This window comes from Notamacropus eugenii, chromosome 2 (assembly GCF_028372415.1).
Source record: "Notamacropus eugenii isolate mMacEug1 chromosome 2, mMacEug1.pri_v2, whole genome shotgun sequence".
In the NCBI taxonomy this organism is placed as follows: Eukaryota; Metazoa; Chordata; class Mammalia; order Diprotodontia; family Macropodidae; genus Notamacropus; species Notamacropus eugenii.
Window position 1 is genome coordinate 511,868,699 of NC_092873.1, and position 15,805 is coordinate 511,884,503.

Consider the following 15,805-nt stretch of genomic DNA (forward strand, 5'->3'; position numbering starts at 1 on the left):
TCCCCTCACATTTCACGCAGAGATACTAGATTGGATGAGTAAAGTGGGACAGAGGAGATTTCAGATTGAGCCCACCAGAGGGAGGGAAAAAAGGTGTTTTCAGATACCTTAAAAAGAGATTTACAACAACAACAATAATCTTTGGTGATGGAGTAATGTGACTCATGCCCAGGATTTTGAAAGACTGTTGTTATCCTGGTTATTTCTTTCATTCGTTGATCTTAATAGCTTCTTTTTGTACATGAAAGGTGTTTAATGTTTGTTAAAATGCATACCTAATAACCCTGATGAGGATAAACTTCCCCAAACTTGATGATGAATCCGGCAGTCAGTAAACATCTATTGAGCACCTCCTGTGTGCCAGGCAGTGGGCTAAACTGAGAGTTAAAGATTGGGTTTGAGTCAGGCTCAGCCACTTCTCAGCTACATGACCCTAGCTAAGTCACTTTCCTCTTTGATCTTTGTTTCCTCAGGTTAGAAATGAGGATCATGATGCTTGTCTCACCCTACTTACAGGGTTGGGAAGGAAGCACCTTGTAAGTGATGAAGTGTGTTTAAAGGGGAGCTGTCTAGTTCTCTTCTTGATAAGGGACATTGACAAGATAGAAGGTATCTTAATGAGGATGCCTGACATGGCCAGGCTTGGCAGTATGTCACAGTGCTTGATTCAGTTGGTCTGTCTGAGTTTTCATCCCAGCTTTGACATTTACCCTCGTGGGCCTCAGTTTTCTCAGCAATGTGAAGGGATGGGACTAGATGATTTTTAAGGTTTTACTTTTCTAGCTTTAGTTTTATGCTCATTATCTAGCAGATGAACAAAGATGATAAAAGATAGGTTATAGGAAGACAGACTCATGTACAGATTGCAAGTGGAGTTTCAAATTGGGCCCCACTAGTTCTGGAAAAGAATTGAAAATTAGCTGGCAAAGTTACTAAAGTATGCATATCCTTAGTCCCAGGAGAGCACCTTCTATGATGCTCCCAAGCTGGATGGAGAGGCCCTATAACTACCAAAATGTTCACAGCAGTACTTCCTGTGGGAACAGTGGACTGCAAACAAACAGAATGGCTGTTTCATGGTTGGGGAATGGCTGAACCAACAGAGGCCTGTCAACATGATGGCAGATGATTGTACCAAAGAAATGAGAGATAACAGGAATTCAGAGAAACTTGGACAGACTTGTATGAATGAATTACTAGTGATCTCAGCAGAGCCATGTAGACAGTACTAAAAAGATAGCAGTTGAGATGAGTGAAATGGCCTATGTTGGTGCCACAGGAGTGGGGTAAAACATATTTCCCTCCTGGAAGGAGGCACAAGTTATCAAAAGTATTTACATCAGTTTATTTTCTTTGTTTTTTCTATTGTTCCATGGGAGGGGGCAGAGTCCAGTGATGGGGAAAAATCCAAATGACCCTTAAAACATTTCTGACCCTTTTTTTTAAGAGAATGTTTACAGAAATAATGAGTAGATCCTTAATAATCAATAGAACTTTAAAATAGTGGAACCGACCATTTTCTTTGCAGTGTAGTTCTCTCTCCCTGGAAATATTCAAGCAGAGACTAGCTGACCAGTTGAGGAGGCTGAGAGGAGGGTTCCTTCATTGGGTGCAGAGTGGGTCTGGAATCCCTTCCAATCCTCCGATTTAGGGATTTGTCTGTTCTTCGAGCCCTTGTTAGTCAAGGATACCCCTTGGCAGGCATGGGCAGCACATCATTTGAGAAGTGGTGTCAAAGGGACTGTCAGATGATGACTGGAAAAGGTGACAGACAGTTCCAGGAGCAGGAGAGATCAAGCAGTGGCCTAGCCAGGATGAGCCACACGGTATGGGTGTCCACACTATGTCAGGAGTTGGAGAAGGGTCAGGCAGTGAGAGCGTTTGTTAAGGGCCTGGCATGTGCAAGTGACTGAACTAAGATGCTGAGGAAACCAAAGCAGAAGCAACAGCTGGTGCCTGGAAGGAAGTGACGGAGTGCATGGCATCCTACAGCTGGGAGCCTGCCTAGGATGCTTCTAGGGCATTCTTGGGCATTGCTAGGACATTGACACTGTTGTGTTGTGCTGGGCACATCCTCTATATTGAGTCTTAGAGTATTTCATCTCTCTCAAGAAGTGCAGGGTAGGAAGGAATGTATTTCAAGCATAGATGACAGCCTTTGCAAAGACTTGGAGGCAGGAGATAGTGTGCCCAGTTCAGAGAAGAGCAGACAGGCCTGCTTGGCTAGAGCATAGGATGCATAGGAGAAAAGTGAGAAATGAGTCTGTGCTTTCAGTGTCCACGGAGTTTGCATTGGATCTCATGGGCATAAAGGAGTGTGGCCTGAGCTTCGGGATGTTTATTCTGGTAGTTCTCTGGGGAATCAATTGGAGAGGGGAGAGACTGGAAGCAGGAGCACTGAGGTGATGGCATGGGCCAGAGGATTGCAGTAGAGCCATGATGAGGGCTGGATTGAAGAGGAGGGAGAGATGGGAAAGATGGTGTGGACTACTTGACCATTGATCGGGTTTGAGGCAAAGAGAAAAATGAGGATGTGACTTGAGTTTGCAGACCTGGCTGATGGGGAGGATGGTAGTTCCCTCAATAGAAAATGGCAGGTAGGGAAGACTGAGAGGTTTCTAGGGGGATGAGCTCTCTTTTGGACTTGTTGGAGATCAGTGACATGCTTTTTAAATTGATGAATGACAGAACGAGGAGAGCGCGCTAATGGATCAGATGGTAGAATTGACATTGAACAAGATGTTAACAGGTCAGGAACTAATAAGTTGAAATTTTAATAGGAGCAGGTCATGCACTTAAGTTAATCAAGTGCAGAATGGAAAAGATGTTATAGGATAGTGGTTGATGTGAAAATGACCTTGGAAATTTAGTAGCACATACGCTTGGACTCTAAATGATTGTGGCTTACAAAAAAGTGAACCCTGTTCATTAAGCGTTAGGGACTGACTGTGCTTGATGCTAAGGATATAGAGACATCATGAGGAGGGTCTCTGCCCTCTAAGAGCTTCCATTCTGTGAAGATCATTTTTAAAAGGGTAGCGTACAAAATAAAATAAAACAAAAAAAGTATAGTGTACAGAGCACAAGAAGCAATATTTGTACAGTTGTTTGCCCTGTTCAGATCCCATCTGCTTCTAGGGTCCAGAATCCAAGAGAGGGATTCATATGGGGCCTGTCTAGAGGAGTCAGGCCAAAATGGTGAGGGCTCTTGAAACCTTGCCGTTGGAGGGATGGATGTGGTGGTAGCTAGCTGAAATATTTGAAAGACTATTTTCAAGTAGAGGGATTTGATTTTTTCTTTTGGGTACCAGAGAGAATTAGGACCAGTGGTTTGGTTGGAAGTTACAGGGGCTAGATTTTGGCTCAGTGTAAGGAAAAACTTTTAACAACTTATGCTCTCCCCAAATGAAATGCTGTGTCTTAATATCGGTGAGGGGTCTCTCATTAACAGATGGGTTTCAGCACACAGTGGATGACTAGCTGTTAAAATTTTCTACTTCAGCATCTCAAAGGTTCCTTCTGATTCCTAAAAACTTCAGTTTCCTTTCCTAGAAAATGGGACTAATAACAGTGTTTATACTCTCTTTCTTCTGGGAGAGAGCATAACAAGCCAGGGAGGAGACAGGTGTCTGCACGGTCTGATACTCCAGAGGCTGAGGGAGAAGACCATCACATCTCATCAGAAGAGACTCTTACTAAGCTTGGAGAGAGCTGTGGTAGCAAAAGTGGTAGATGGTCACAGCTACCACTCAGTCTGGAACTCCCCTCCTTTTTTATATTTATTTAATTTTTTAAAAAAATTTTCTTTAATATTTTCTTTATAAGACATTACAGCACACAACTGAGTCTCCAGTGTGTCAGTTAACAGGGAGTATAGTCATATGAAAGAGTGGAAACAAATTTACTATTAACCCCACTCCTTTCAGCAACTGATGTCTACTTATAAATGAAAAAAAAATCCTCCCTCAGTATATTTTATTAAACCTTTTGAAGACATCATAACAATTAGATGTGTTATACTTAGTTAGGGCTCTGAAATTTTAAGATTTTCCCCTGCTGAAGATTTAACTCACACCAACCAAAAAAGAGTAGCTGATTGAACAATTCACATATCAGTCTGAGAATTAAAGGTTTTATGCAAGATAAATGCAGCTATTTTTCCTATCACTGTGATACAGCTTTAAATGTGGTTCTTTAGCTTCTCATAATGAATTGAATACAAACATAAAAACCTTTTATTAAAAAAATTATACAGTTAGTAAGGCAACCGAAAGAAAAACTGAAAATCAAAGATGAAGATTTTTAAATGAAAAAACACTTCATTAAACATTGAAAAAACATATATATGCTCAGAATACTTCCTTTTAACTGAAATTAGCCAGAATTAACACCCAGCACATGAATAAAGGCAGAATTCTTGCATTCTGGTAAATCAATATTAAGATGTAATATAATCAAGTTATATAACATTTAGGGAATGGAAAAGGGTACTAACAGATTTTCTTTTGGTCAGGTGAACAGTAGAGTTTTCTTATGAATTATCTTCATCAGATCATCACATCTTTCTCTTAAAACCTCATTTTAAACAGTAATAATACATACAATGTAGTAGATAATGCAAAACTATAGGAAAGATCTGCAGTGGCAGTTAAAGGATAGAATCTGGTGTCCATAAGATCTGGCTACTAGTGTGTTCCCTAAGTTTACATCTGAGTACTGTTCTTCCTGTTACATTTTTAAAAAATCAAATCAGTTAAAATGGATGCTGTTAACAAATTTAATCTTGCAGTTCTGATCTAAATCATTAAGAATCAATTTTTAAACATAGCCTCTCTTCACGTGGCAGGATTTAACTTCATTTGAATTCTCTTCTCCACAAATACTTTAACATACCTACATAACAAGCCTGTGGGTGTAAAACTATTCTTAGGCTTTTAACCCAAATCCAATGTATATGGCCTTTTAGAGTTTAAAAATAAAGTCAAAATATACTCTTAAAGGCAATGACACCATGTAGGTACTTAGTTTAAGTATGCCATTCCATTCTTCCTGTTAAAGACATTTACAGGCCACAAAACTGGCCCATTTAAACTAATTCATTTTCCAATTATTTTGGCACATATTTAAAATAATACTTTCAGAAGTGCAACCTTTAATTTAAAAACATCTAGAATAATTCTGAGATCTACATTTACAGACTGAAGACAGATCAGTTTATAGTTATAAATTTTCCATGCTTAATCTTACATAAAATGGTTAAATAATTTTTCACCTCTTTCATTATGACAGATACGTACTTTAGAACTTTATTTTTCATGAGGAAAACTCAGTTCCTTTGATCATTTACCAAATACCTGTAAGCTGTTCTTTAACCAATAATTGAATTTACATCCAATTCAGAGCTAGCAAGAAAAGGATTATTTTGTCAAATTCGCAGGTGCTTTCTCAGAACCTGTTTCAAGTTGTTTTCAGTATTGGCATACCCAGTACAGGCACAACTGAAAAAGGGGGAATGGGACACAATTCTTAAGGAGTTTTTCTAAATGAACCTACAAATTAAAATATTTATCAAGTGTATAATGACAGCAGTTAATCAATGCTTCTTTTGTTTCGTTAGCTGTCTACCTAAAATAATATGATAGGAATACATGTAATATCGAATGAGTCTGCTTCAGTAGGAATAACCAACAAACTTGAAGGGAAAGGGGGTAGAGGCGAAGCATTCGCTATTCTAACTGATGTCTTCTTTAGACTTTAAGGCAGATGTGTAAAGGTGGAACAGAACTTCTACAAGCATTTATCCTGTGATGTTGTAAAATCAAAGTGCTACTTTATTAAATGAGTTATTTTACACAACATGAACATCAATATAATTACAATTGCAAAAAAATTTTTATAACAAGGATCGACTGATTTTCAGGATTTCCAAATCAGGGCCCAACTGTACATTTATACAGAATTGTCTTTGCATGAAGCCCAAAAGGGAACAGCATAAAAATGAGTGTTTCTGTAGCCCCCTTATTTTTGCTGATCAACAGTTTGTTAGAAAAGCAGCTGCAGGTTTGTTACCTAAGGTCTGAGGTAGTAGAAGAGTCAATAGGTGCCATGAATTCACCTGTAAACAACTTTATGCCTGAACATCAGCCAATTCTGGAGGAAGTGGAGTCTTAGGATGTTTGCTCTCAAAGTGCTGTTTGAAGGTCTTGGGGTCCAGCATTTGAGTCCTACAGACAGTGTAGGTATATATCAAGGCAGTCTTAGCAGCAGCCTTCTGATCATTTCCTTGTTTCTTTTTCTGTCCAGCTTGTTTTTTGGCATTTTTCTGCTGAGACTGAATCTTCTGCTGTCCATGAGCCATATTGGGGCTGGGACAGTCGGGCATCTGAGGTGCCGCGCAGGGCGAGCTCCCCTCCTTTTTTTGTTGGGAATGTCTAAATAAGACCTTACCCAAGCTTCACTGTCCTGGCCTTCTGCCATTGGCTTCATTCTTCAGCCGCTTAAGCTTCGACTTCTACCCTCTTAGTTTTTTTATCTCTCTCATCTGAGCAGCATATTTTCCACCAGGGCAGCATAGAATAGTGGAAAGGCCCATGTGGCTCTGTAGGTGTGCCCCTAGAAACTCCAGTTCTGGATGGCAGGAGCCAGGGCAAGTGGCCCCTCTGCTCTCTTGTCTAAGAAGTACATCTCATCATAAGACACAATTGGAATAAAGGCCTGGATGATGGCCAACCTTCGTTCTGCCATCTTACGTCTTGGGGAGGTAGGGAAAGAGGGGAAAACCGGGGATTACTGGGTAGAAGTTGTAGTGTGATTAGTTTTCCAGTCAGTGTAAGAAAGACTTTAGAGAATCCGTATTATCTGGTGTCTAGTGCGCTGGATGTGGAGTTAACGGATATGGTTTTGAATCTCGCTGAGGAAGCTCAGTTTCTCTGAGCTTCATCATCTTCATCTGTAAAAAAAAGGAATAACCACACTTGAACTGTATCTGTCTTGTAGGGCTCTTGTGAGGAAGACATTTTGTTAACGCTGTTTTAATGGGTGTTCTCAATAATACTGATGAAGAGACTGCCTCACCTTGCTCCTCCTCCACCAATTGCCGTTCATGGTTGAATGCAGCAGCTCTAGATTGTGTCCCCTTTTCTTCATTCTTCTGGTTTGGACCTTTTCATTTCTTGCCTGTACTTTTGTTTCTTCATTGCCTTCATTTTCCAATCTATCTCTCCCTCCCCGCAGAGAGCCTTGTCTTTGCTATAACACAGGATAAAGAAAGGAGGGAAAAAAGCCATTCACCAAAACTAACTCTGTCAGCTGAATCTGATGATGAGAGAAGATTGGGAAAGTGTTTGGAAAAACTTACAAGTTCTTGATGATTTTCAGTTCTTGTTCCATACCCACAGTCCTGGGGCAGCTAGCAGTTTAGTGGATAGAGCTCGGGACCTGGAGTCAGGAAGACTGGAGTGCCTGCCTCAGACACTTCTTGTGACCCTGGCCGAGGCACTCCACCTCAGTTTTTTCATTTGTAATATGAACAGGATGATAACACCAACCTTCCAGGATTGTCATGAGGTAGAATGAGATAATCGTTGTAAATATAAAGTGCCTTACAAAATGTTGGCTGTCATTTATCATTTTCCTGGCCCTCTACAAAGGAAGAAGGCAGGTTAACGGGCAACAAACATTTTATTAATCCCTGTGCTAAGAACTGAGGGTGAAGATAGAAGCGAAACCAGTCAACTGAACAAGCCTGGCCCCTTTCCTCAAGGGGTTTACATTCTAATGGGGGAAGCAGGGAGCTGATAACGGGATGGAGAGGGGATGATAAAGTCCTTAGAGTCAGAAGCACAGTGGGGGATGGGGATGGAGAGAAGGGCCTGCCCCCCAAATGGTGGCCCTAAAAGGAATTCCTCAGTGGGAAAAGGCAGGTCAGTGTAATCACCTAGTGTTTTTTTAAAAATTTTTTACTGGAGGAGGGGGGGTGGGATTTCTTTCTATTTCCATTGTTGTTGTCTTCAGGATGGTATTACATGAAGATATTTTTCCCATGAGTGTGTCAGAAGGCCTCCCTCCACAGCTTAGCCTCAACTGGCTGAGCGTCAAGGCAGTGTCAGATGGGATGGGAATCCAGATGTTCCTCATTTCAAGCCCAGATCACTGCCCCTGCAGCTGTGTGTCAGGGTCAGGATCTCCTGGGATTGGAGTTTCAGCCTAAAATCCAGTACATGGGGAGTTGGAGAAGTCACATGCTGTACCATGGTGCCTGTAGTGCCTTTCACAGAAAAAGAACTTGATAAATGATTGAAATGGTTGAATTAAACTTTTAAATGGTTTTGAAGAGAAGTACTGGAGTCTTGTTCCCCCAGTCATCTGATGATTTTTGGGTGATTCTGGCCTAAGGTTTATTGGTTTGTGGTAGTAAAAAATTCTGATTTAATGCATAAAATTGGTTTAAGCAGAAACTTCTCTTACACATTCCTTTTTAAAGGTTTTAATCTTGGGGTGGTTTGCAATATGTAGTAGATTATTCTTCAGTTAACAGAGACTTGGCTGGCCCCTCTTGTTCTTTCCCTTTTGTCAGTGCTTGTTAAATAAGCCTACTGTGTATTTCACTACTAGGTGCAGGACATTATATGTTGGAGAAAATACACTCAAGTCCATCCTCTGCTCAGCTGCCAGAGTGATTTGGGAGGAGGCTGTTGGTTCCCTCTTACCTTCAGGATCCAGTAGTAAAACCCCTTGGTTTGGTGTTAGAGCCCTTCACAACCTGGCCCTTTCCCATGGTTCCAGACTTCTTACATTTTATTCCTCTCCACTCAAGTGACACTGGTCTTCTTACCCTCCTGTCTCTGTGCCTTTCCACTGGCTGTCCCTAGTGCCCGGAATCCTCTTTCTCCTTCCTGCTGCTGAGCTTGGTCTTCCTTGGCGTCCTTCTGGACTTGCCTCCCATTATCCAGGGCCTTACCAGTCTCCCCTCTCCTGTTTATTCCTTCTGAGATCATCTCCATAGAATGTAAGCTCCATGAGGGCAGGGGCAGAGCTTTCTTTGTATCCCTGCCACTTCTCACAGCCCCAGCACAGAGTAAATAATAAAAGCTTGTTAAGGGCCTGAGTTAAGGCCGAATTCCTGGGTACACAAATGAGTGTAGTACAAGTTAGAACATAATCGTTTCAAGATTTGACGATGGGGAAACTGTGGTTGGAGGGTGGGCAAGGCTTCTTAGAGGTACAGCTGTGACTGCTTGCATGACTTGCCCATAGGACCATCAGACTGTCAGTTTAGACTTGGGGGGGAGCTTAGAGGTCACCTAGTCCAGGACCCTGACTTACAGATGAGGAAACTAAAGCCCAGATGGGGGTCAAGTTCAGAATTGGGTTTGAATCCCACCTTGGCACTGTGTGACCTTGGGAAGTGCCATCACCCCTCTGGGCCTCAGATCCCTCCTCTGTAGAATGAAAGATTTAGCCTGGATGGGCTCTAAGGCCTCTAGTGCCTCAGTTTCTCCTGCAGTAGCAGTCTGGGTGACTGAGCAGGCTGCAGAACATGGGTACAGGCTCCCTGGGCCTTTAACTCCAAGTCACTGCTCCTTCTGTCCTGTTTTTCCCATGTGTGTGGCTGCTACTATGATCGGTGATTGAAAGTCATCAATCCCAGCCGGAAGGGACCTCAGAGTGTATCAAGTCCAGCCCTCTCACTTTAAAAATAGCAAACCACAGCCACACGAAAGGTTGATGGCTTTTGAAGGTCACACCCATAGTACGTAAGAGAGTTGGAATTTAAACCAAAGTTCTTTGACCCCAACGTAGAGTTCTTTCAGCTGTAGGTGATTTGGACCTATGGGAGTGGAGGCAGGTGGAATTGATGTTTTAAAAGCTTTGTTTTAGTTTGATCTTTCAAATAATTGTACTTGCTCTAGAAATGCTATAGGTGGCAGAAATGAGATAGAGTTTGGTCTTTGTACTCAGAGAAACTGATTTTATTTCTGATGAGCTTTATCTTGCATGTGGCAAGCATTTTTCCTTTTAATTAATTTCTAGAATTAGCCTTTAACATAATCCACGGCCTTGAAATCATAAACTGTAGTCTATATGTAACTTGTTTATGCCGGAATATAGTTTAGTGTTATCTAGATACTGATTGTGACCATGGCCAGTTGTGTAACCTAGCTGAAGTCTCAGGCAAGTCCTCAGCTACAAAATATGGGCTAGATGATTTCCCTCATGAAGAAATGCAGGTTGTGCCCATTAATGTCACAGATGGGGTCAGAAGGCTCTACTCTCTGTATTTTTAATATATTCAGTTTTTATTGATGTCTTTTATTTTTTACATCATAATTTTCCCCCAGTATCTCTCCCCCTCCTCCAAAGAGCCATTCCATCTAACAAATGGGATTTTTTTAAAGACAAGGAAAAAAAGGGAAAAAATCAGGAAATACAAATTAGGAAACTGACACTCAACAAGGTTTAGAATTTTAAGAGGTTAAATGATTTGCCAGTAAGTATCAGAGACAGAATTTGAGCCCATTTTTCTTTTAGCTTAAGTCCAAAGATCTTTTTTATGGTGTTTTGATGAACCATCAGAATAAATACGTAGGTGGAGACATCTGGACAGTTGGAAACAAAGCTCTGGAATTGAGGAGAGAGGCCTTGGGCAGCCAGATAGAGGCTCAGGGGTTTGGCCAGGATCACACAGCCAGTAAGAGTGTGAACACTATTGGAAGGCAGGTCTTCTGACTTGAGGGAGTCAGTCCTTTTGGAGATCATGAAAGCTGACAGGGACCTTGCTTGACAGATGAGGAGTCAGAGAAGCAAAGGGGTAAAGGGACTTGCTTAGGGTCCAGTAAGGGTTTGAGATGGGATTCTGAGAGAAATGATTACTTCTCTTTCATATTTAATAACTAATTAATGAATTAGGACCTAGGTTTTTCCCCTTTTCTACTTCCTTATTCAGAAATCAGCACCTGTAGGTTATTCAGGCAGACGGAAGTGCTGGGCTCTTCCTGAAAGGAAGTACTCAGATCTGTTCAAAAGATAAAGTTAGGTGAATTGATGGATTGCAGCCCATTGTGTTTTACTCCTTTGTGTTTTTCCCCAGACAAGTCTGAGAAAATGTGGATTCTCCCTTTTGTCAGATATGCTATGGGTGCAAACTCTGACTAAAACTGAGCAATTCCTGTCCCCCCATAACGTCTGGTGATTTTGTTGTCTTCCATGGCCAGTCATGGGCTTGACTTAGTCATTTCTATGGCCCCAACATTTTTCACATCCAGTGTGTTTTTTCCCAGGCATGGCCAGTGCCCTAGGGAGAGAATGAGCATCGGTAGGGTGCCTCCTGGGGCAGCAAGGTGGTGCAGTGGATAGAGAGCTGGGTCTGGGGTCAAGAAGACTCATCTTCCTGAGTTTGAATTTGGCCTGAGACACTACCTGTGTGACCCTGGGCAGGTCAGTTTAACCCTGTTTCCTCAATTTCCTCATCTGTACAGTGAGCTGGAGAAGGAAATGGCAAACCACTCCAGTATCTCTGCTAAGAAAACCCACATGGGGTCAACAAAAGAGTGCTTATTACATGCCCAGCACAGCACAAAGCACTTTACAAATATGATCTTCCTTAATCTTTATTATTCCCATTTTACAGTTGAGGAAACTGAGGCACACAGATTAAGTGACTTGCCCAGAGTCACACCCTTAGTAAGTGTCTGAGGCTGAATGTGAACTCCAGTCTTCCTGACTGCAGGCCCAGCTCTCTCTCCTCTGTGGGGTGTGGCCCAGCTGCCTCATCCAGGCCTCTTCCTTGAACTGTTGCAGCACTCCTGTTTGGTTTCCTTTGCATCCAGGCTCCTTGCCCCTTTTGTCCTTCACACAGTAGCCAAGTATGGGTCTGGCTGTTTTAGTTCTCTGCTAAAAAATTCCTTTGGCTTCTATCTCCAGACTATTTTTCTAGATTGATCTCATGTTATATTCCTCTTTACAAACCATTTGAGCTGAATGTATCTGTTTTCTTTTTGCCTTGTATGGTATATTCTGTCTCCTCATTCTTTGATTTGGCAGGGGCCGCCCTCTGAGCATGAAATGTTTGCATTTCTCTTCTCCGCTTGGAGCTCAGTATTTGTTCTTCAAGGTTCAGCTCAAGAGCCATCTCCTACATTGGGGCTTTCCTGATTTCCCCATAATTTTGCATTTATTTTGTAGATACCCTGTATTTTCTGTGAATATGTCTGTTCCCCTTGGTATGCTGTAAGCTTCTGGAGGCCAGGGACCATCTTGTTTTTGTCTTTGTCTTCTCATTGCCTGTCCGTGCCCTGTTTGACATAACAGTAACACATTAATTAAAGAAATGCTAGTAGATTGATTAGATAAACATCTGGCAAATGTGATGTACCTCTGGTTATCAGAAATCAGGAAAACTAGAGAGACCACAGAAGATTGGCTAAAATAATCCTAGATCAGCGCCCTGCTGAGCGCTGATGGATCACAAAGTTTGATGCTTTAGTGTGAAATGACCAGGTGGACATCCTCAGAGCAGCAGTTCTTCAGATGGCTGTGTGCCTATCAGTTTGGATGTTCTCTCTGCTCACACACAAACATTGCAGCCTGTTCACCTCGAATCCTGTTGGATCCTCCTGCTTGACTTTCTGAAAACCTCTCGTAGAAGATCTTCCCTTTGTGTTTGAGGTCATTTGGTATTTTGTAGATGTCATTGCCTGACTCACAGGGTTGTTGTGAGGATCAAATGAGAAAGAATGTGGAAAGCCTTTTGCAAACCAAGAAGTTTAATTGAATGTTAGCACTCTTGTTTTCATTGCTATTTCTGGATTGTCATCCATGTCACTCCCACATGTGCAGGCACTTCAAGGCTCTTCCTCTCTCTTTTTCTTAGTAATCTTCTCTGTGTCTGTAGGTTGGATTATCGTCTATCTCGTCAGCTCAGCATAGTAGAGACCATGCTTCACGTTCTCTCTTTGATACACGTGTGACCTTGTGTGTGACTCTGGGCAAGTCACTTAACCTCAGTGCTCTAGGCAGCAGTCCCTAATCCAGTCCAATTTCCACTCAGCAATTCTACTCAACTCAACTGGCCATTCAGTAAATTCGGGAAAGGGTTGTTTTTGATTTTGTCTTTGTATCCCCAGTGCTTGGCATGCAGTAGGTGCCTAATAAATGCTTATTAGTTGACTATGATTGACTTGTCATTCCTAAAGAACTTATAAAATGTTTCTGTTGTATAGCTCTGTGTTTTAACCTAGGGAGACTCTAGTTTGGATGAGTGATTGGTAAAATTAATTTAGCATCTAGTCTGGGCTTATTTTTTTAAGTAAGGAAGGGACCGAGATGCTATTTATAATTACTTTTTTGAGTGAAGGCAGAATCACTGCCTCTCCTTAAACTTGATTAATCAGTTTTACTCTTCTTGTCCTTCTCTTTGCCTTGTTTTTCTGAAGCACCGCTCGTTCTAATCCAGTTTTCTTTTTGAAAAATACTGTTTGTCTTCACTCTTGCAGTTTTTTGCCTCCCCTCTCAGTGACAACTCTTGCTTGGCTGGTATTAACAGGGGCTATTTTTAAGTGTGAAAGAGGCCTTAAAAAGTTTGAAGTTCTGTAGTTGACATCTGCCGTTAGTTAATAGTGGCACTCAGATTGCCAGTTGATGACTGGTTGAATATTGGAGTTTTCAAAGTGTATCCCTAAGTCATGGACAAGAATGCTGTATTTGATGAACTTTGTGATATCATTGTAGCCAGTACAGAACCACTAGGTGTGAGAGTTGGAATGGGCTTCAGTGGCCAGCTATTCCAACCCAGGTATGGAATGAATCCTCATTACTTGTGTGACAGCAGGTTATCTAACCTGTGCTTGGACCTCCAAGGAGGGGTGAAACCTAGGACTTTAGGTGGTCTCATTCTTTTTTTTTCTGACATCAGGCCTTTATTTGCCTATTTGCAGCTTCCACTCATGTTTCTGCTCTCTTTGGCCAAATAACCAGTCACATCCCTTTGTGTAGAAGGTGGTACTTGAGCTGAAATTTGAAGGAAGCTAGGTATTCTTTTCATTTTCTTTTCAATTTATTATTTTAAACATTGTTTAAAAAATTTTTTTTTGAGTTCTGAATCCTCTTTATCCCTCCCATACTTTGCACATCCATTGAGAAGGCAAGAATTGTGATATGAATTATACGTTTAAAATTATATGTGCAGAAATATATTTCCATATTAGCTATGTTGCAAAAAAAAAAAAATGGCAGGAAAAATAAAGTGAAAAAAAATATGCTTCAGTCCACACTCAGACTCCATCAGTTCTCTCTGAAAGTAGATATCATTTTTCACCTAAAGTCCTTTGAAATTGTGTTGAATCACTGTATTGATCAGAATGACTAAGTCATTCATAGTACAGTATTGCTGTTACTGTGTATACAGTGTTCTTCTGGTTCTGCTAAGTTCACTTTGCATTAGTTCTTTTAAGTCTTCCCAGGTTTTTCTAAAATTATCCTGATTGTCATTTCTTATAGCACAATAGTATTCCATCATGGTAATATACCACAGCTTGTTCAGCCATTCCTCAGTTGATGGGGATCCTTTCAATTTCTAATTCTTTGCCACCACAAAGAGTTGCTATAAATATTTTTGTACAGATTGGCCTGTTTTCCCCCTTTAATCTCTTTGGGATATAGTCTTAGTAGTACTATTGTTGAATCAAAGGATATGCACAATTTTATAGCCCTTTGGGCAAAATTCCAAATTGTTCTCCAGAATGGTTGGATCATTTCACAACTACACCAATAGTGCATTAGTGTCTCAATTTTTCCACATCTGCGCCAACATTTGTCATTTTCCTTTTCTGTCATATTCCTCAGTCTGATAGATGTGAGCTGGTAGTCTGAGTTTTAATTTGTATTTCTCTAATCAGTAATAATTAGATATGCATTTTTCATATTGAAAAAATACCTTTGATTTCTTCATTGAAAAACTGCCTGTTCATGTACTTTGACCGTTTATCAATTGAGGAATGGCTTGTATTTTTGTAAATTTGACTCAGTTCTCTATATAAATTTTTCTCTCCCAGTTTCCTGTTTTCCTTCTAATCTTGGCTGCATTAGTTTTGTTTGTGCAAAAACTTTTTATTTTGGGTACAATGCAAATTATCCCTTTTACTTCCTGTGATCCTGTTTCTTGTTTAGTCTTAAATTCTCCTCTTAGCCATAGATCTGATAAGTAACATTTTCTATGCTTCTCCAATTTGCTTATGATATCACCCTTATGTCTAAATCATGTGCCCATTTTGATCTTATCTTCCTATATGGTATCAGATGTTGATCCATACCTAGTTTGTGCCAAAGCACAAACTAGTCCCAAACTGCTTTCCAGTTTCCCCAGTAGTTTTTGTCAGATGGTGAATTCTTGTCTCAAAAGCTTGGATCTTTGGGTTTCTCAAACACTAGATTACTTTGTTTACTTCTGTGTATTGTGCAGCAGTCTGCTCCACTGATCTGCCACTCTGTTTCTCAGTCAGAACCAGATTGTTTTGATGATTACTGCTTTGTGGTATAGAATGCTAGGACTTGTAAGAAGCAGACTGGGAAGGGAGTATGTCCTAGGTATTGGGGATAGCCAGTGCAAAATTACTGAGGTAGAAAATGTCATAGCAAGAAGACCACCAGTTTGGCTGAACTGTGGTGAATGTGGTGATGTTAGGGAATCATGTAAGAGAGATGTAAAGATAGAAACAAGACATTTAGCTGTGAGCCAGATGTAGAGGGTGAGTGTAGGACCACACTGACGCTGCCAAACTGAGTGACTGCGAGGATGTAAATAGGGCAG

At 41.0% G+C, this 15,805-nt stretch overlaps 2 protein-coding genes across 10 annotated transcripts in view; one reads left to right on the top strand and one right to left on the bottom strand.

The window, feature by feature from the left end:
- OSBPL9 (oxysterol binding protein like 9) overlaps positions 1 to 15,805 on the top strand; it is a 143,545-nt gene that overhangs the window by 28,788 nt on the left and 98,952 nt on the right. The window lies entirely within an intron of this gene.
- On the bottom strand, positions 5,806 to 6,390 carry LOC140530136 (zinc finger protein 706). Its single transcript, XM_072649448.1, has one exon. The coding sequence runs from the start codon at positions 6,380 to 6,382 to the stop codon at positions 6,128 to 6,130; it is 255 nt and encodes an 84-aa protein (XP_072505549.1). The 5' UTR covers positions 6,383 to 6,390; the 3' UTR covers positions 5,806 to 6,127.

What these genes read in the sequence shown, in the direction of transcription:
- LOC140530136 (XM_072649448.1), bottom strand. Translation starts at nt 6,382, where the DNA reads ATGCCCGACTGTCCCAGCCCCAATATGGCTCATGGACAGCAGAAGATT.